Raw genomic sequence first — 20,394 nt, forward strand, 5'->3', positions numbered from 1 at the left:
AAGCCCACAGAATCCATCCCAGAGAGAGGAGAGTGTGTGTGTGTGTGTGTGTGTGTGTGTGTGTGTGTGTGTGTGTGTGTGTGTGTGTATGCCTGTGTATATTCCAAATAAGCTAATGATGAAACTTTTGTGGAGGTGACACTCACATGACATAAATTTCTAATGCTAATTTTGGGTGTGTGACCATTGGCGCTGTGTATCACTACACTTCCCCCATCATTTTCTGTACTGCAGGCCTACTATGCTCCTTCACCATTCCTTCCTTGTCCGTGTAGGAATCTGATTTGGGGTTTTGAATATTAATGCACTGATGCAACAAGCAAGACTCCTACCGGCCTAAGGAGTTATTTTATAGTTCTTCAGGATCACTGATGTTGCGTCTCTCTTCATGACTCTGTTGGCCATTTGTACATCATCTTTGGAGAAAAGTCTATTCAAGGTTTTAGCTGATTCTTCTCTTGTGTTATTTGGGTTTCTTATGTTGTCTTGTATGAGTTTGTAATGTATTTTGGATATTAATCCCTCATCAGATTCATTTTCTCTCCCATCCTGCAGGTGGCCCCTGGAGTCTGGTGAGTGTCCTTTTGTGTTCAGGATTTTAAGTTGGGCACAGTCCCTCTTGTCTATGTTTGCTTTCCTGTTCTATGCTTTTGATGTAAATATCCAGGAAATCATTGCAAAATCCAACATCATGGGCTTTCCCCCTGTTTCCCTGTAAGAGTTTTATACTTGTGGGTATTGTATTTAGTTCCTTAATACATTTTGAGTCCATCTTTGCATAGAGGAAAGTGATTTTGTGATGGAAACCTAGAGGTGCATGAAAGAAACATAACTCTGAGCGTAATTTCTTCAAAATAGTCATTGTTTGTGTGCAGTATGTTCTCACAGTGGCGTCTAAAGACGCTGAACTCACAGAAATAGAGTAGAATGGTGATGCAGGGGCTAGAAGTGAGGAAATGGGGAGATGTTGGTCAAGGGTAACTTTCAGCTACAAGATGAATAATTCCTGGGGATGTACTGGACAGCACGATGCCTATAATTAACAGGATTGTATTACATTCCTGAAAGTTGCTATGGTTCTACATCATCAGTGTTATAATCATAACAATGGTAATTATATGAGAGGATGGAAGTGTTAATGAACCTTATTGTGGTAATCACTTCACTATATAGGTGTATCAAATATGCACATTGCATATCTTACGCTTGCATATATCCTGTTTAAAAAATATCTCAATAAATCAGGAAATGTATACCTTACGCTTGCATACATTCGATTTAAAAGATATCCTAATAAATCTGAAAATGTAATAATTGTCTACAGCCAAGTAATTAGTAATGTTCTCTAAAGTTTATCAAATTTATAAATGTAAGATATATGAACATAATAATACCAAATGGTGGTGGATATGTCTTAAACGTTGCATTTTTTTTATTATTATTCATCAATAGGCATAGCCTGCCCGGTGTGGCTCAGAAGTTCAGTGTCGATCTATAAACCAGGAGGTCACTGTTCAATTCCCGGTCACGCTACATGCCTGCTTTATGGGCTTCATCCCCAGAAGGGGATGGGCAGGAAGCAGCCAATCAATGATTCACTCTCATCATTGACGTTGCTCTGCTGACAGATTTTGACTAATGTGAATAATGCTGCTATAAATACGGGTGTGCAGATATCTTTTGAGGTCCTGCTTTCACTTCTTTTGAACATATAACCTCAAGAGAGGCTGTTACATGGTATTGTAATTCTATTTTAAATTTTTGGAGGAACTGCCATGATGTTTTCTGTAGTCGGTACTCCCTCTTACAATCCCACCAAATGTGCAGAATGGTTCCAGCTCCTGCACGTGCTCACCAGCACTTGTTATTTTCTGTGGTTTCATTTCTTAGTGGCCATCCTATAGGGTGTGAGGTGATCTCTCATGACAGTCTTTGATTTATGCATTCCTTGGTTGATTGTTGTATGTGCCCTGACCAGGTAGGAACTGGCAAACTGGGTGTATCAGGAAGACACTCTAACCAACTGAGCTACCCAGCCAGTGCTTTCATTTGTAGTTCTGTAGGATTGCTGATGCTGCGTCTCTCTTTGTGACTTTGTTGGCCACTTGTACATCATCTTTGGAGAAATGTCTATTCAAGTTTTTGGCCCATTCTTCAATAGTGTTATTTCGGTCTTATGTTGTCTTGTGTGAGTTTTTAATATATTTTGCATATTAACCCCTCATCGGATACATTTTCTCTCCCATCCTGTAGTGGCCTCTGGAGTCTGGTGATAGTGTCCTTTGATGTTAAGGTTTTTCAGTTTGTACAGTCCCACTTGTCTCTGTTTGCTTTCCTTGTCTGGGATTTTGATGTAAATGTGCAAGAAATTATTGCAAAATCCAATGTCCTGAGATTTCCCCCTATGATTTCCTCTAAGAGTTCTATAGTTGTGGGCCTTATATTTAGGTATTTAATATATTTTGAGTCCCTCTTTGCATAGAGGAAAGTGATGTTGTGATGGAAACTGAGAACTGAATGAGAGAAACATAACTGTGAGGGTTATTTTTCAAAGAGCCATTGTTTATCTGAAGAAGCTGAACTCACAGAAATAGAGTAGAATGGTGATGCAAGGGCTGGGGGTGAGGAAACGGGGAGATGTTGGCCAAGGGTAACTTTCAGCTACATGATGAATAATTCCTGGGGATGACTAGACAGCATGATGACTACAATTAACAATATTGTATTATATACCTGAGAGTTGTTATGGTTATACATCATTAGTATTATAACCATAACAATGATAATTATGAGAGGATGAAAGTGTTAATGAACCTCACCGTGGTAATCACTTCATTATATAGGAATATCAAATATGCACATTGCATACCTTACGCTTGCATGCATTCTCTTTAAAAAATATCTCAATAAATCAGGAAATAAAATAATTGGATACATCCAAGTAATTATTAATGTTCTCTAAAGTTTATCAAATTTATACATGTAAGATATATGAACATAATAATACAAAATGGAGAGACGATGTGCCTTAAATGTTGCACTTTTTATTATTCATGAATAGATATAGCCTGGCCAGGGTGGCTCCGGAGTTGAGTGTCATGTTGACCTATAAACCAGGAGGTTATGGTTCGATTCTATGTCAGGTGACATGCCTGGGTGACGGCTTCATCCCCCGTAGGGGACATGGAGGAAACAGGCAATCCATGACTCTCTCTCATCATTGATATTTCTACCTCTCCCTCTCCCTCTCCCTCCAACTTCCTCTCAGAAATTAATAAAAATATTTTTTAAAAATAAGAAAAGGTATAAATACCAATTGACGAATAATGACAAGGAACACACAAAATCCTTTACTTGAAACAGGTAAAACAACAGCAACAACAAAGAGAGGAGATCCAGATGTAATTGGACTCAAGAAACTCCCACCGACACTACAGAGTAAATCAATGGTCACGTGTTTTCATTAGGAAATGTTTTCATTTAGGATTAAATGCTGGGATGTGTTATAATAGTAATTCTGAGGTAGACGTCTACGAGTAGGGAAAGAAGAGGAGCCCCTAAGTCTACTGTGTATCAGCACCTACAGATGGGAGACCAGAAACCCAGGTGGTAACCAGGTAACCCCTGGGCAAACGGAGGATAAGCTGCCAACTTCAGTCCCTTTCTGGGCTGAGAATGGAGAGAGGAGCAGGGATGTGACCGGGCAGAACCAACAGAGAGAAAGAAAGGGGGGGGAGGGAAGAAGTCAAATGGGAGAAGCCGAGGCAGAAACAAGGGGCAGTCAGTGGGTGTGTATCACTTGTTTATTTCTGTATCTTATGATGTTCTGAGCTACTCAACAGCTTGGGAGCCACGGAGACACAGGGCCTCCCAGGGCCGGCCCATTCTCAGAGACAGCAAAGAATTTCAGATGCAAACCAACCATCCTGAGCCCTATTCCCAGCCTCCCCAACCTGCCCCAAAACAGCCAGGACCTGGGACCAGACAAATAGAGACCACGCCCACAGGTCCAACTCCCCCAGACTGACACACACCAGCTGATCCTAAGCTGCTCACCTGCCCTGCCTTGCGTTTCCCATGGAAACCCCAATAAAGGCTTTCGCTAGGCTGCCCTGCACCTGCACCTGCTTCTTGAGGAAATCTGGGCCTTCCCCGGGCATAGCCGGCCCCCCTCTCAGGAGGTAAAAGGAATCAAAGTCTTCTCTCCATGGCATTGACTCCCCTTGTCGTCACTCAGTCACTCCCACAAACTGAAACCCCAGGGGTCCATGTGAGCAGGTGAGTCAAGAGCTTCCAGGGAGAAGGTGACATTGACGTCCCAGGACGGTCCCTCTAGCCTGGTGTCCACACCTCAGTCCCATCTTGAGACGAAGGGAGGATCCATCAGGAGCTCTGCCTGGTGTCCTGGGGGCCTCCACACCTGCGGGGCCAACACAGGTCTCAGCTCAGAGACTCGGCCACTTTCGCTCTAACTCCAGGCAGAGCCAGACAGCGCGGCCCCACCTGGACCTCAGGGCCAATCCCTGTACCTACCGGGAGAGACAGGCCTGCTCACCTGGTGTAGTAGAGCCAGGTGAGGACGTAGGTGAGGAGGAAGCCAGCCCCCATGAGGGCCCCTCTGATCAGGGTGAGCACCAGGGGCCAGGAGCCCTGCTGCTCCTCAGTCACACATCTGCAGGAGTGCGGGCTGCCTGGGGACGACGGGAGACGGGAGACCTGTTGTCCAGGTCTCAGTCCACCCCCAGCCCAACACCTGACCAGGCGGCCAGCCCCCACACCTGTCCTGCAACTCACTCTGCACAGAGAGGCTGAAGGAGACATGCTGGGAGCCCAGCGGGTGCTGAGCCCAGCAGGTAAACTCCCCTCCGTCTCCAGCCCCCACATGGGGCATCTGGGAGAGAAAGATAAGGCCCCACTTCAGATGGAAGTCACCCCAATCCCAAGGAGCAGTGGGAACCGGGAAGGTGGGAGAGCTGTCCTTCTGGCCCACTCCCCACCTACACGCAGATCCATGCATGAATGTTCTCAGGTTAGCTCAGCCTCCTACACACACACACACACACACACACACACACACAGGCTACTCCCCTGCCCCCATGGACCCAGCCACCCCTCCCACACTCACAGGAGACATTGAGCCCGATGGTTCTCTGCGTGGCCACAGAAGATCCTTGGAATTGGACCTGACAGGTGAGGTTGGTGCCATGGTCCCTAGGTCTTGGGGTGAAGGTGAGCATTGAGGAGCTGAGGTTCTGGGGGTTCAGTGAGTCCACAGCGTCTCCCTTCCAGGAGAAGGTGAGAGGTCGTCCCCCTTCGCAAGCCCCGGGCAGGCTGCAGGCCAGCTGTGTGGGGCGGTCGGACTCCAGAGGCTCCAGAATACGGATGTGGGGTTTCTCTGTCAAGGCTGCGGGGGAGAAAGGCAGGTGCCTGGGCTCCAGGGGTGGGGACTCAGAGGGGGATCCTGAGAGAGGACTCGGGCTAGAGCTCACCCCAGGCCCTGTGTCTCTTCTGACCACCCAGGGCCCAAGGCCTGGATCACGGAGTGTCCCATCACCCTTTCCTGCTCTAAGAGGGAGTCCCTGTCCCTGGGTCCTCTCCAGGGCCCCTGCCATACCTGTCACCTGCAAATCCAGCGTCTTATCTTGGTAAGTATATCCTTGGAAGTTATATTCTTGGAAATATCCTTGGTAATTATATTCAGGAGTTCCTATCTCCACACGGAAGAAGTAGCGTCCTGCGTCACTCCTCCTGGCATCTCTGATTTGCAGGGAACAGTTGTTGGTCCTGGGGTCCGCCAGGAGGAAGCGGCCTTGGGTCTCTCTCTTCACTGGTTTATCTGGGTCATTCGAGGCCACAGCAGCATCACGGTTTGTTCTGTCCCCCTCCCGGTACCAGTAGGTGTAGAGTTTGGTAGAGGAAGTCCACAAACTCCTCGGGAAGGAGAAGGAGCAGGGCACGTGGACACACAGACCCAGCTGCACTGTCACCGAATCCTGCACTCGGAGCTCATAACCTGGCTGCTGCATGGACCCTGGGAAGGGAACAGAAGTTCAGCGGCCACCCCTGCTGATGCCCCACATGCCCAGCCCCCCTCCCTCAGTACACTCACCCCCCCACAGCAGGGGCAGCAGCAGCAGGGGCACCATGTCTGCCTCTGGGTCCAGGTCCCTGTGTCAGGGAGGGAAGTGCCCAGCTCCGGGGCGGGGCCTAGGAGACCCCAACAGGAAGTCCTGGGGGAGAGACTGTGGCCAGGCTGGAAGGGGAACTTGGCCTGCACAGGACGTGGGGGGTGAGGTGGCTATGAAATCATCCAGCCTCCCCCCCACCCCCACCTGACCCTGCAGGTAAATGTACTGAGGTCCCTGGAGGTGGAGTGGCTCCTCCAGATGTGAATCTGAAAGTGACCACCTTACAGAGGATGTGTAAGTGGGGAGGGAGGTCACCCAGGAGCCAGCACAGTCAGAGCTGGTCCTGGTGACTCGGGGGAGCCCACCTTCCAGCTGAAACTGTCAAACATTCTGAAAACGGATCACTTTAATATTTTTTTAGACCAAGTGCTGGCAAAAGAAACAGGAATTTAGACCCAAGTCCAGTGGAGGGTGGAACCCAGGGGCAAAGTTGAGTGCTAAAGGCCTTTGCTCTGAGGGCTTCTTGAGGACACGGGATGCACCTGTGTTGGATTGGAGGGTCTGAGGGTCTGAGAGACAGCGAGGGAACTCAAGCTTCATCGGAAACGGACGCCCCATTTGGCGGGACCTCAGCACAACAGCAACGTTGCCGCCTGAAAGTGTATGAAAATCCACCCTCACGGCCCCTCATCGCTGGGTCCCTTTTCAGAGCCCCACCCAGGCTCATAGAAGTGCTTCCTTTCTGCTCCATTTGTGTCCCAACCCGGGCATCACGAACCCTGACATACATTCCCGCTGCTGGAGCACATAGTGGGGCTTCTGTGTGCCTCGCTGGCCTTGACTGATGGAATCTCAAGAGAGGAACCAATGAGCGCGGAGGGGGGAGGGGGGATGTCCAAGGCCTTCAGGATAACACTCAGTCAGCTAGGGACGCAGGAGGCTCCCCTGGCGGGATAGAGGGTGTGCTCAGCCAGCACCACACCTCACACAGCAGCACCGGGTCCGAGTCCAGCCAGGAAAGCACAATATGTAAAAGCTATGAAAATTCAAAAGAGAATAAAGCTGACTTTCTTCATCAAGGATTGTGTCTATATAGGAAAATCCACAAGCACATACAGATGCATGTAGGGGCTTGAGAAGAGAGTCAGCAAGGTGTCTAGAGACAAAATCAAATTACAAAACTCAAATGCAGCCGTATAGCACAGTGAGCAATGAAAGACAGGATGGTATAAAAGATGCCATGGGCACATCAAAACTTATGATGTTCCTGGAATATTCAGAGATGCACATCACCAATATATACTATGCACTTCCTCAGTGGATGAAAGATAAATCTGTTTGAGAGCTCATTACAGATGGAAATAGATAGCCCTGGCCCATGACTCCATTGTTGGAGGCATCGTCCCTACAGCAAATAGGTTGCAGGTTCAATTCCAGGTCAGGGCACATCATACCTCAGTTTCCATACCAGCTCAGGGCAAGTATGGGAGGCAACCGATTTATGTTCCTCTCTCACATTGATGTTTCTCGCTCTCTCTCTCTCCCTCCCTCTCTCCCTCCCTCCAAGCCACAAGGTATAGACAGAAAAGCAGAAGAGGAAATTTCCCCATAACCTGTGCCAGGCAAGATGGGCCTCAGGGACAGAGCAGGGGCCAGGATGACTCACCTCAGAGCACAAGGCCCATCCTAAAGCAGCCCACAGGAAAGAACTGGGGGAGGAAGCAACTATTTGCACATTTGAGAAGGGCCACACAATCCATCCCAGAGAGAGGACTCTGTGTGTGTGTGTGTGTGTGTGTGTGTGTGTGTGTGTGTATATTCCAAATAAGCTAATGATGAAACTTTTGTGGAGGTGACACTCACATGACATAAATTTCTAATGCTAATTTTGGGTGTGTGACCTTTGGAGCTGTGTATCACTACATTCCCCCATCATTTTCTGTACCGCAGGCCTACTATGCTCCTTCACCATTCCTTCCTTGTCCGTGTAGGAATCTGATTTGGGGTTTTGAATATTAATGCCCTGATGCACCAAGCAAGACTCCTACAGGCCTAAGGAGTTATTTTATAGTCCTTTATGATCACTGATGTTAAGTTTCTTTTAATGACTTTGTTGGCCATTTGTACATAATCTTTGGATAAATGTCTATTCAAGGTTTTAGCCGATTCCTCAATTGTGTTATTTGGGTTTCTTATGTTGTCTTGTATGAGTTTGTAATGTCTCTCTCTTTTCTTTTCTTTTTTTTTTGTTTTTGTTTTGTTTTGTTTTTGTTTTTTTATAATCCTCACCCAAGGATATTTTTTTCATTGAATTTAGAGAGATTGGAAGAGAGGGAGGGTTGGGGGAGAGAAAGACTTCCAGCCTCCAGGTCTTGGAGCAATAAATTTCTGCTATTTATACACCACCAGTCTATGGTCTTTAGTTAAAATATTCAGACCAGTCTAACATAGATGACCTTTTATTTCAAATATATTTTTATTGATTTCAGAGAGGAAGGGAGAAGGAGAGAGAGATGGAAACATCAATGATGAGAGAGAATCACTGATGAGACACCTCCTGCGTGCCCCATTCTTAAGATAGAACCCGCAACCAGGAATGGAACCGTGATCTCATGGTTCATAGGTTGACAACCACTGAGCCATGCCAGCTGGCCATCACCTTTTTTAATGCATTTATCCATCAATGGACATTCGGTTGCTGACACCTTTTGACAATTGTGAGTAATGCTGCCATAAATACAGGTGTGCAGATACCTTTCTGAGGTCCTGCTTTCAGTTCTTTTGGACATATAACCTCAAGATGGGACATTATATGGTATTGTAATTCTATTTTTAATTTTTGGAGGAACTGCCATGTTGTTTTCCGTAGCCGGTACACCCTCTTACAATCCCACCAAATGTGCAGAATGGTTCCAGCTCCTGCACATGCTCACCAGCACTTGTTATTTTCTGTGGTTTCATTTCTTAGTGGCCATCCTAAAGGGTGTGAGGTGATCTCTCATGACAGTCTCTGACTTATGCATTCCTTGGTTGATTGTTGTATGTGCCCTGACCAGGAAGGAACTGCAAACTGGGTGTATCAGGAAGACACTCTAACCAACTGAGCTACCCAGACAGGGCTTCCATTTGTAGTTCTGTAGGATTGCTGATGCTGCGTCTCTCTTCGTGACTTTGTTGGCCACTTGTACATCATCTTTGGAGAAATGTCTATTCAAGTTTTAGGCCCATTCTTCAATTTTGTTATTTGGGTTTCTTATGTTGTCTTGTATGAGTTTATAATATATGCTGGATATTAACTCCTTAACAGGTACATCTTCTCTCCCATTCTGCAGGTGGCCTCTGGAGTCTGGTAATAGTGTCCTTTGTGTTCAGGTTTTGAAGTTGGTACAGTCCCGCTGTCTCTGTTTGCTTTCCTTGTCTGGGCTTTTGATATAAATATGCAGGAAATCATTGCAAAATCCAAGGTCCTGGGATTTCCCCGTATGTTATCCTCTAAGAGTTCTATACTGGTGGGTGTTATATTTAGGACTTTAATACATTTTGAGTTCAACTTTGCATAAAGGAAAGTGATTTTGTGATGGAAACCTAGAACTGCATGAGGGAAACATAACTGTGAGGGTTATTTTTCAAAGTAGTCATTGTTTATCTGGAGTATGTTCTCACAGTGGGGTGTAAAGATGCTGAATTCACAGAAATAGAGTAGAATGGTGATGCAAGGGCTGGGGGTGAGGAAACGGGGAGATGTTGGTTAAGGGTAACTTTCAGCTACATGATGAATAATTCCTGATGATGACTAGACAGCATGATGACTACAATTAACAGGATTGTATTATATACCTGAAAGTTATTATGCTTATACATCATTAGTATTATAACCATAATAATGATAATTAGGAAAGGATGGAAGTGTTAATGAACCTCACTGTGGTAATCACTTCACTATATAGGTATATCAAATGGGCAAATTGCATACCTTATGATTGCATGCATTCTGTTTAAAAAATATCTCAATAAATCAGGAAATAAAATAATTGTCTATATCCAAGTAATTATTAATGTTCTCTAAAGTTTATCAAATTTATGAATGTAAGATATATGAACATAATAATACTAAATGGAGAGATGATGTGTTTTAAATGTTGCATTTTTTTATTATTCATGATTAAATATAGCCTGGCCGGTATGGCTCAGGAGTTGAGTATCATGTTGACCTATGACCCAGGAGGTTATGGTTCAATTCCAGGTCAGGCTACATGCCTAGGTGTGGCTTCATCCCCAGTAGGGGACTTGGAGGAAATAGGCAATCCATGACTCTCTCTCTTCATTGATATTTCTATCTCTCCCTCTCCCTCCAACTTCCTCTCAGAAATTAATAAAAATATTTTTTTAAATAAGAAAAGATATAAATACCAATTGACGAATAATGACAAGGAATACACAAAATCCTTTACTTGAAACAGGTTCAACAACAGCAACAACAAAGAGAGGAGATCCAGATGTAACTGGACTCAAGAAACTCCCACCGACACTACAGAGCAAAATCAATGGTCAGGTGATATCACGGAAACGTTTTCATTTACGATTAAATGCTGGGATGTGTTATAACAATAATTCTGAGGTAGACGTCTACGAGTAGGGAAAGAAGAGGAGCCCCTAAGTCTACTGTGTATCAGCACCTACAGATGGGAGACCAGACACCCAGGTGGTAATCAGGAAACTCCTGGGGAAGCGGAGGATAAGCTGCCAACTTCAGTCCCTTTCTGGGCTGAGAATGGAGAGAGGAGCAGGGATGTGACCGGGCAGAACCAACAGAGAGAAAGAAAGCGGGGGGGAGGGAACAAGTCAAATGGGAGAAGCCGAGGCAGAAACAAGGGGCAGTCAGTGGGTGTGTATCACTTGTTTATTTCTGTATCTTATGATGTTCTGAGCTAGTCAACAGATTGGGAGCCACGGAGACACAGGGCCTCCCAGGGCCGGCCCATTCTCAGAGACAGCAAAGAATTTCAGATGCAAATCAACCATCCTGAGCCCTATTCCCAGCCTCCCCAACCTGCCCCAAAACAGCCAGGACCTGGGACCAGACAAATAGAGACCACGCCCACAGGTCCAACTCCCCCAGACTGACACACACCAGCTGATCCTAAGCTGCTCACCTGCCCTGCCTTGCGTTTCCCATGGAAACCCCAATAAAGGCTTTCGCTAGGCTGCCCTGCACCTGCATCTGCTTCCTGAGGAAATCCGGGCCTTCCCCAGGCATAGCGGGCCCCCCTCTCAGGAGGTAAAAGGAATGAAAGTCTTCTCTCCATGGCATTGACTCCCCTTGTCGTCACTCAGTCACTCCCACAAACTGAAACCCCAGGGGTCCATGTGAGACAGGTGAGTCAAGAGTTTCCAGGGAGAAGGTGACATTGATGTCCCAGGATGGTCCCTCTAGCCTGGTGTCCACACCTCAGTCCCATCTTGAGAGGAAGGGAGGATCCATCAGGAGCTCTGCCTGGTGTCCTGGGGGCCTCCACACCTGCGGGGCCAACACAGGTCTCAGCTCAGAGACTCGGCCACTTTCGCTCTAACTCCAGGCAGAGCCAGACAGCGCGGCCCCACCTGGACCTCAGGGCCAATCCCTGTACCTACCGGGAGAGACAGGCCTGCTCACCTGGTGTAGTAGAGCCAGGTGAGGACGTAGGTGAGGAGGAAGCCAGCCCCCATGAGGGCCCCTCTGATCAGGGTGAGCACCAGGGGCCAGGAGCCCTGCTGCTCCTCAGTCACACATCTGCAGGAGTGCGGGCTGCCTGGGGACGACGGGAGACATGAGACCTGTTGTCCAGGTCTCAGTCCACCCCCAGCCCAACACCTGACCAGACGGCCGGCCCCACACCTGTCCTGCAACTCACTCTGCACAGAGAGGCTGAAGGAGACGTGCTGGGAGCCCAGCGGGTGCTGAGCCCAGCAGGTGAACTCCCCTCCGTCTCCAGCCCCCACACGGGGCATCTCCAGGACTCCGGGGGCTGAGGGCTGGGATGGGCTCAGGGCTCTCCCCTCCTGGGACCAGCTCAGCGAGGCAGGGGGGTTGCTGTCAGCCTCGCAGACCAGGAGCAGGGACTGGCCCTCCAGGACAGGCAGGGATGTGTGGTTGCTCAGGGTCTTCAGGGCTGGGGAGAGGAACACAGAAGGTGGTTCAAGAGACAGTGACCCTGCTGGTCAGGCCCGGCTCCCAGGACAAAAGGGGCTGAGCTGGGGGTGGACAGGAGAGAAGTGGGCGGACCCCTCAGGTGGAGATGCTTCAAGAATGGAGGCAGCCCGGCAGGTGAGAGGAGATGCACGGACACCTGCAAAGTCTCAGAAGGCCCAGGAGCACCAGGCACTTGATGATGGTGGAGAGGAGGCAGAGTCAGAGAATCTGGTGCCTCGAGGGCCACGCTGAGGGCAGTGGGCTGTGCCCTGGGCTCCCTAGAGAGCAGCTGGGAGCTGTGCACAGGGAGGCAGAGGGTCAGTGCCCAGACTAGAAAGATCCTGCTGGGCCACGTGGGGTCGAGACCAGAGCGATGAGACTGGAGGCAGGGAGGCTGAGGAGCAGGCTGAGGCCTTGGAGCCCCGGGTCCAGGACAAGGCTGGAAGGGGTCCAGGGCCCAGGGCAGGCAGAAGAGGGAAGTGATGTGAGAAGTGAGGTTTCCTAGAGTTGCCGATGGGGTGCGGCTGGTGAGAGAGGGAGTCATCTAGAGTGAGTTCAGACCACACGGGGTTAAGTGGGGTCGAGAGGCACCAGCAAGAGGTGCCTATTGAGTCCTGGCCAGTGTCACTCAGTGGTTAGAGTGTTGGCCTGAGCACCAAAGGGTTGCAGGTTCCATCACCAGGAGGGGCGTGTGCAGGAGGCAACCAACTGATGTGTCTCTTTCACATCAATGTTTCTCTCTCTCTCTCTCTCTCTCTCTCTCTCTCTCTCTCTCTCTCCCTCTCTCTCTCCCCCCTCCCTTCCATTCTCTCTAAAAATGAATGGAAAAATATCCTCTGGTGATAATTAAAAAAACAAAAGAGGCGCCTGCTTATGCAGGACTAAAGCTGTGGGGGGTATCAGGGCTGGTCAGAATGAGACTGGACACCAGGCAGAGACCTGGGACGCAGTGAGCGAGCCCGGGAGAGTGGGGAATGGGAACATGGCAGGCTCGTGGACACAAAGACGGGATCGGAGATGAAGGAGGACGGGTCTCCGAGGAAGGAGGGCAGACGGGAATTCTAGAAAGAGGAGCAGGACCAAGCAGAGCCTGGGGTTGTCACTGTCTAGAGACAGGAAGCGATGCAGTGGCCGGGGGTCGGGGGCAGGGACTGGGAGGGGCAGGTAGTGTCTGGTGGGGTGGTGGTGCGGTTCCCCCGGATGGGAGAGATTATGCAGGTGGGCTGCACAGCCTGCAGGTGAGGTAACCGTGCGGAGCGACCCCCTTAGACGCGGGGGAGGAGGTAAATGGCATGTTGCGTGGGCTTCACCACCAGGGAAAGTAAACTTAGAAGTCGAAAAGGGGAGACGGAGAAAATGGTGGCAGAATAGAGACGTGTTCTGAGCCTGGTCCTGGGGCGGAGAGTAAGAACAGCTGAGGTTCACGCAGGAAGTGTCTGTTGGCAAGCTAAGGGACAGCTAAACTCCAGGAGAAGGTGGGGGAGTGCTAGGCAGGGTTCCCCTGACCGTGCAGCACCCACAGTGGCTGGTCCCCTCCCAGAGCTGCGGGCTCAGAGGGGGAAACCTCGCCATCTTGCAAGGGGAAGAGGATTTTATTGGAGCCTGATTTTCCACAACCACGGCAAACACTGAACAGCTGTGAGCACCAGAACACCGGTCCCCAATCGGTGCAAACGCGCGGATTCAAAGGAACTCTTCACTGCACCAAGGAAAGTTCAGATTTCGCCTGGGATAAGGAGAGAGAGAACTACATAACCAGACATCCGGAGAAGAGAGACTATGGGGAGACAAAGAAACAGCCCCCATAGGAAAGAAAAGCAGGCATCACCAGAAAAGGAAGTAAACGAATTAGAGGCAAGCAACCTATCAGAGAAAGAATTCAGAGAAATGGTCATAAGGTGGCTGAAAAGAATGGAAGACAAATTCGACAATATGAGTAAGAACAAAGAGGAAATGAGAAGTCGAAAAGGGAACAGGGAGCAGCCAAAGGCTATGGTGGCCCTGTGGATGTGAGAGGCGGGAAGGGTGCAGGGGGTAGACCCACTGCAGGGGGCTGCAGGGCGAGGGAGGAGGATGTCACCTCCAGGCCCCGAGCCTGAGCTGGCAGAGGCCCCGCCCCCCTTCATCCCCAAGAGGAGGGAATGGCTCCTACCTGTGCTGTTTCCCTGGGAAAGTCTGATCTTCAGCAGAGGAGCGTCTGGGGAGGAAAAATGTGCTGACACCAGAGGGGCATTTGCCCTTTGCCCCAGGGGCCTCTAAGTGGGAGGGGTGGGGTTTTACTTCAGCAAAATCCCCTGAGAAAGGGAACCCAGGACTGAAACTCCCTCTGGCCCCCTCTGCCCCGTGAGACCCAGCCACCCCTCCAAAGCTCACAGGAGACATTGAGCCGGATGGTTCTCTGTGTGGCCACCGAAGATCCTTGGACTTGGACCTGACAGGTGAGGTTGGTGCCATGGTCCCGGGGCCTCGGGGTGAAGGTGAGCACCGAGGAGCGGAGGGTCCGGGAGTTGAGCGAGTCCACAGCGGTTCCCGCCCAGAAGAAGGTGAGAGGTTGTCCCCCTTCGCAGGCCCCGGGCAGGCTGCAGGCCAGCTGTGTGGGGCGGCCGGACTCCAGAGGCTCCAGAATATGGATGTGAGGTGTCTCTGTCATGGCTGCGGGGGAGAAAGGCAGGTGCCTGGGCTCCAGGGGTGGGACTCAGAGTGGGTCCCTGAGAGAGGCCCCGCCTCAGGCTAGAGCTCACCCCAGGCCCTATGTCTCTTCCGACCACCCAGGGCCCAAGGCCTGGACAGGAGTGTCCAGTGTCCTGTTCCTGCTCTAAGACGGGGTCCCCTGTCCCTGGGTCCTCTCCGGGGCCCCTGCCATACCTGTCACCTGCAAATCCAGCGTCTTGTCTTGGTAACTATATCCCAGGGGCTTATATTCAGGATCTCTCCTCTCCACGCGGAAGAAGTAGCGTCCTGCGTCACTCCTCCTGGCGTCTCTGATTTGCAGGGAACAGTTGTTGGTCCTGGGGTCCGCGAGGAGGAAGCGGCCTTGGGTCTCTCTCTTCCCTGGTTTATCTGGGTCGTTCGAGGCCACAGGAGCATCACGGTCTGTGTTGTCCCCCTCCCGGTACCAGTAGGCGTAGAGTTCACGATAGGCGGCCTGCCAACTCCTTGGGTGGGAGAAGGAGCAGGGCACGTGGACACACAGACCCTCCTGCACCGTCACTGATTCCTGCACTCGGAGCTCCAAGCCACGTGGCTGCTGCTGCAGGGACCCTGATGGAGGGGGACACACAGGCTCAGATGCAGCTCCCGCCCCTCCCCCACCTGCCCAGCCCCCCTCCCTGAGCCCACTCACCCCCCCACAGCAGGGGCAGCAGCAGCAGGGGCACCATGTCTGCCTCTGGCCGGGCAGAGCGGGTCCAGGTCCCTGTGTCAGGGAGGGAAGTGCCCAGCTCTGGGGTGGGGCCTAGGACACCCCAACAGGAAGTCCTGGGGGAGAGACTGTGGCCAGGCTGGAAGGGGAACTTGGCCTCTGCAGGCTGGGGGTTTGGGGGAGGGGGGAGGGAGATGCAGGAGGGTTGAAATGTATTGTGACCCCTCCCCCACAGTTACACAGGGCACTCTGAGCTAGTGAGCTGGGACAGGCTTGTGCAGGATCCTAAGGTCCCATCCTGGCAGCGCTTCCCTCTGGCACCATGTCTACCCAGGAAAGAGACCGCCGCCCGGCGGGCCACCAGCTCCCTGGGGACCAGAGCCACTGGGGCCTTGGGCCGACCACAGACCAAGTCTTTATGGCATCGTGGGAGCAGCCTGAGGCACCCAGGCCAAGGGTCCAGGTGGCTGAGGTCGCCTGGGTCTGGAGAAGGTTCATTTTCGGGGCGAACACATCAGGTGGACAAGAACTGTGGGCCCGCCGAAACCGGCTTGGCTCAATGGATAGAGCGTCGGTCTGCGGACTGAAAGGTCCCAGGTTCGATTCCAGTCAAGGGCATGTACATTGGCTGCGGGCACATCCCTGGTAGGGGGTGTGCAGGAGGCAGCTGGTCGATGATTCTCTCTCATCGATGTTTCTAGCTCTCTATCCTTCTCCCTTCCTCTCTGTAAAAAATCAATAAAATAAAATAAAATAAAAGAACTGTGGGCCCCACCAGGGACCCTGGGCCTTCCGGCATTCTCACCACCTTACCCATCACCTGTTCCGTTTTACCAACGTCACTCGGCCTCCCGGGGCCTGTTTGCTTGTCTGTGAACTGGAATTGTTGCATGAGGATTAGAGGCGTTCGTATGGGTCAGAAGCACAGGGGGGCAGTGCCTGGAACGGAGTCTTCGTTCATTCAACCGATCTTTCATGGACATCAGCTGTGTGCCCCGCCCTGCTTTAGTGGCTGTAGATACAGCAAAGGGTAAGCGCTCAGGATGGAAAAGATGAGTCAAAAACTCACCCTTGCCCGACCAGTGTGGCTCAGTGGTTGAGCATCCACCTATGAACCAGGAGGTCATGGTTCGATTCCTGGTCGGGGCACATGCCTGGGTTGCTGGCTCAATCCCCAGTGGGGAGGCTTGCCGGAGACAGCCGGTCAATGATTCTCATCATTGATATTTCTATCTCTCCCTCTCCCTTCCTCTCTGAAATAAATAAAAATATTTTTTTAAAAAAACTTACTCTTTAGCCCTAGCCAGTTTGGCTCAGTGGATAGAGCATTGGCCTACAGACTGAAGGGTCCTGGGTTCAATTCCGCTCAAGGGCACATGCCCAGGTTGTGGGCTTGATCCCCAGTGGGGGGCATGCAGGAGGCAGCTGATCAATGATTCTCTCTCATCATTGATGTTTCTCTCTCTCTCTCTTTCTCTCTCTCTCTTTCTCTCTCTCTCTCTCTCTCTCTCTCTCTCTCTCTCTCTCTCTCTCTCTCTCTCTTTCCTGCCCCCCTTCCTCTCTGAAATCCATAAAAATATATTTTTTAAAAAAAAGAATGAGCCTGGCCAGCATGGCTCAGTGGTTGAGCATTGACCTGTGAACCTGGAGGTCATGGTTTGATTCCCGGTCGGGGCACATGCCCAGGTTGCAAGCTCAATCCCCAGTAGGGGGCGTGCAGGAGGCAGCTGATCAGTGATTCTCTCTCATTGTTGATATTTCTCTCTCTCCCTCTCCCTTCCTCTCTGAAATCAATAAAAATATATTAAAAGAAAAAATAGAAAAAAAGAATGAAAGCACATTTAAATAAATAGATGGTAAATAAATAAATAAACAAACGATGAGGACCATGTCCAGGGTATCAAACATGTCACTCCACTGAAAAACGCAAGGAGGAAAAATTATTGTAAATCTTAAAACCATGGAAGGGCTAACGAGAGAGAAGAATGTTCAGTCCAAAACCTAAGAGAGGGTGGGAACCCAGAAAAAGGAAGGGGAAGAACCAAAGTCGCACACATGCCCCGGGCAATTCTGAGGGTGGGGAACTTCATTGACCTGAGGATCAAAGTCAGACTAGATGTCAGTGTAGGGGAAGCGCGTGGCTTGTGGCCGCACGTATCTTTCTGCAGGATCTTCTTACCTGGTCCCTAGCAGGGAGGGTAGAAGCAGCTCTAGGCAGCTGGGTCAAGACCCTGCCCTTGGATTGACTTATTCTCTCACCTCGAGCTCTGATTCCTCTGTGAGGAGATGGAGCAGATGAGATCAGTGAGCGGGAAGGAAGTCGCATCCGGAAGCCGCAACGTGTTGACACAAGGACCCTGATTGAACAGAGGAGGAAGTTTCCCCATCACAGCTCCAAGGAAGGAAGGGCCCAGACCTGACAACCTCAGAGCCCAGTAAGCGGTGAGACCGAACCCGAGAACAGAGCCAGCAGGGGGCAGCAGAGCTACAGGCTTAACAAACGCAGCCAAAGGATTTGGGTGACATTGACTGCCCTCTGGACACCTCATGGCCTGAGCCAGTGCACTTCAGAACTTTTCAAGTCTACACCGGGTTTTGTTTTTGTATGGTGTTTTTTTTTTTCAGTCCGTTGAATTGCTTTATTTCTTTTTTCAATATATTTTTATTTTTTAAATACATTTTATTGATTTTTTACAGAGAGGAAGGGAGAGAGATAGAGAGTTAGAAACATCGATGAGAGAGAAACATCAATCAGCTGCCTCCTGCACACCCCCCACTGGGGATGTGCCTGCCACCAAGGTACATGCCCTTGACTGGAATTGAACCTGGGACCTTTCCGTCCGCAGGCCAAAGCTCTATCCACTGAGCCAAACCGGTTTCGGCTAATATATTTTTATTGATTTCAAAGAGGGAGAGAGAGAGAAAGAAACATCAATGATGAGAGAGAATCACTGATCAGCTGCCTCCTGCACGCCCCCTACTAGGATCGAGCCCTCATATGCCCTTGACTGGAATCGAACCGGGACCCTTCAGTCCACAGGCTGATGCTCTATCCACTGAGCCAAACCGGCTAGGGTGCTTTATTTCTTAAAGATGTATTTTTTTAATGCAAATCTTTCCATAGTCCCAATTAGGTATTCTAGCCTAAAACTCTTTTTTTTTTCTGAGTCTATTTTCTGTTAAATATACAAAGGAATATATTTTATTTTTATTTTTTAATCTTTATTGTTGAAAGTATTACATAGGTCCTCCTCTTTCCCCCATGAACCTCTTCCAACCCACTCCCATCCTTCCCCCCACACACATATCCCAACCCTCATCACCTCATTGTCTGTGTCCACCTGTTATGCACACATGCATACAAGTTCATTGGTTGATCCAAAGGAATATTTTTAAAATATATTTTATTGATTTTTTACAGAGAGGAAGGGAGAAGGATAGAGAGTTAGAAACATCGATGAGAGAGAAACATCGATCAGCTGCCTCTCCCACACCTCCTACTGGGGATGTGCCCACAACCAAGGTACATGCCCTTGACCAGAATCTAACCTGGGACCTTTCAGTCCGCAGGCCGACGCTCTATCCACCGAGCCAAACCAGCTAGGGCAGGAATATTTTTTCATAGAGTGTGTTGAACATTAGGAAAATCAAAGGTCCCAGTTCTGTCCGGGGCAGTGTATAGAACAGTGATGGCGAACCTATGACACGCGTGTCAGCACTGACACGCGTAGCCATTTCTGATGACACGCGGCCGCATGCCGAGGATGAAACATTTGCTGCTCCTGAGGATGAAACATTTGCGACTAGAGTCTTGGAGTTAGTTTTTTCCTCAAAGTGACAAACTACCCGAGTTATGCTCAGTTTTTTGGCGAAGTTTGACACACCAAGCTCAAAAGGTTGCCCATCACTGGTACAGAATGTTATGTTCATAAAATCCCATCGCTCTGATATGCCTTGAAAATTCTAGCTCTTTTGGAGTATAAATGCAGGGAGGAAAACCGAGGCATCGGTAAACATTCACCGTAAGGACTTGAATTGGTTTTATGCAACCTCTCCCCTACCCACCGTGCCCACACCCCGTGGCCTCCTCGGCCTCAGCCCCTGTCACTGCCCAAACCCTCCGCTGGTAACTTGACTTCAGGTTTGCAACTCCTCGTTGCACTGGTATTGGCTGTGTGTTCATGCAGGTTCCTGCCACGCACTCTCCTCTCCCTCCGGCCGCCAGATCCCTCGCCATCAGTCAGAACCCTTGCCCAGTTGCTCCCCTCACCCTCCTCTTCTTCACTCATGTACCATTAACTGCCTTGTCCATAGAGGGATTTAACCGGGGGGACCCTGACGGGATTAAACAAAAATCCTACAAGCTGAAAGTGTCCCTGTAATAACTGGTCTTAGAGGCCAAACTCACCAAAGGAAAAAAAACAGTGAGCAACAGCACCCCCTGCTGGACACGTTAAACTTAGCATTTTCAACATATTTCCGACGTTGACTGCATGTGTTCTTGAAGTACTAGTATACCTCTGCAAGGCCCGGCCTTCAACAAGCATGTGCAAAAGAAAGGAAAAGGGTAAAAATGACATAGCAGGAGACCTCTGATTTCAGCTCTGACATGCAAATTGCCTGGAGCAGTGGTCGGCAAACTCATTAGTCAACAGAGCCAAATATCAACAGTACGACGATTGAAATTTCTTTTGAGAGCCGAAAACCGACTTCTGCGCATGGGCCACGAAGTTTCA

The 20,394-nt window shown here is 49.8% G+C and overlaps 2 protein-coding genes across 2 annotated transcripts; both read right to left on the reverse strand.

Annotated features, from left to right (window-relative positions):
* Positions 1-4,551: 4,551 nt before the first annotated feature.
* LOC307116139 (sialic acid-binding Ig-like lectin 14) lies at positions 4,552-6,146 on the reverse strand (the record flags this gene model as incomplete). Its single annotated transcript, XM_079799815.1, has 5 exons — positions 4,552-4,691; positions 4,795-4,891; positions 5,133-5,404; positions 5,615-6,031; positions 6,110-6,146. The coding sequence occupies 5 exons, from the start codon at positions 6,144-6,146 to the stop codon at positions 4,552-4,554; spliced, it is 963 nt and encodes a 320-aa protein (XP_079655941.1).
* A 4,653-nt stretch (positions 6,147-10,799) lies between these two features.
* LOC307116536 (sialic acid-binding Ig-like lectin 14) lies at positions 10,800-15,709 on the reverse strand. The gene is made up of 7 exons (XM_079800609.1): positions 15,641-15,709; positions 15,163-15,558; positions 14,671-14,949; positions 14,450-14,494; positions 12,020-12,277; positions 11,782-11,917; positions 10,800-11,646 (listed from the first exon to the last, which is right to left on the reverse strand). Exons 1-7 carry the CDS (start codon positions 15,675-15,677, stop codon positions 11,610-11,612), a joined length of 1,188 nt encoding a protein of 395 aa, XP_079656735.1. The 5' UTR covers positions 15,678-15,709; the 3' UTR covers positions 10,800-11,609.
* Positions 15,710-20,394: the final 4,685 nt, after the last annotated feature.

The sequence above is a fragment of the Cnephaeus nilssonii genome (genome assembly GCF_951640355.1).
Source record: "Cnephaeus nilssonii genome assembly, chromosome: 20".
Taxonomy (NCBI): domain Eukaryota; kingdom Metazoa; phylum Chordata; class Mammalia; order Chiroptera; family Vespertilionidae; genus Cnephaeus; species Cnephaeus nilssonii.

Excerpts from the sequence above, each read along its gene's own strand:
- LOC307116536 (XM_079800609.1), bottom strand. The coding sequence starts at position 15,677 with ATGGTGCCCCTGCTGCTGCTGCCCCTGCTGTGGGGGG. Across the intron at positions 14,950-15,162 it reads GCTGGATTTGCAGGTGACAG|CCATGACAGAGACACCTCAC; the intron begins GTATGGCAGGGG and ends TCTCCCCCGCAG. Across the intron at positions 12,278-14,449 it reads TTCCCAGGGAAACAGCACAG|CCCTGAAGACCCTGAGCAAC; the intron begins GTAGGAGCCATT and ends TCCTCTCCCCAG.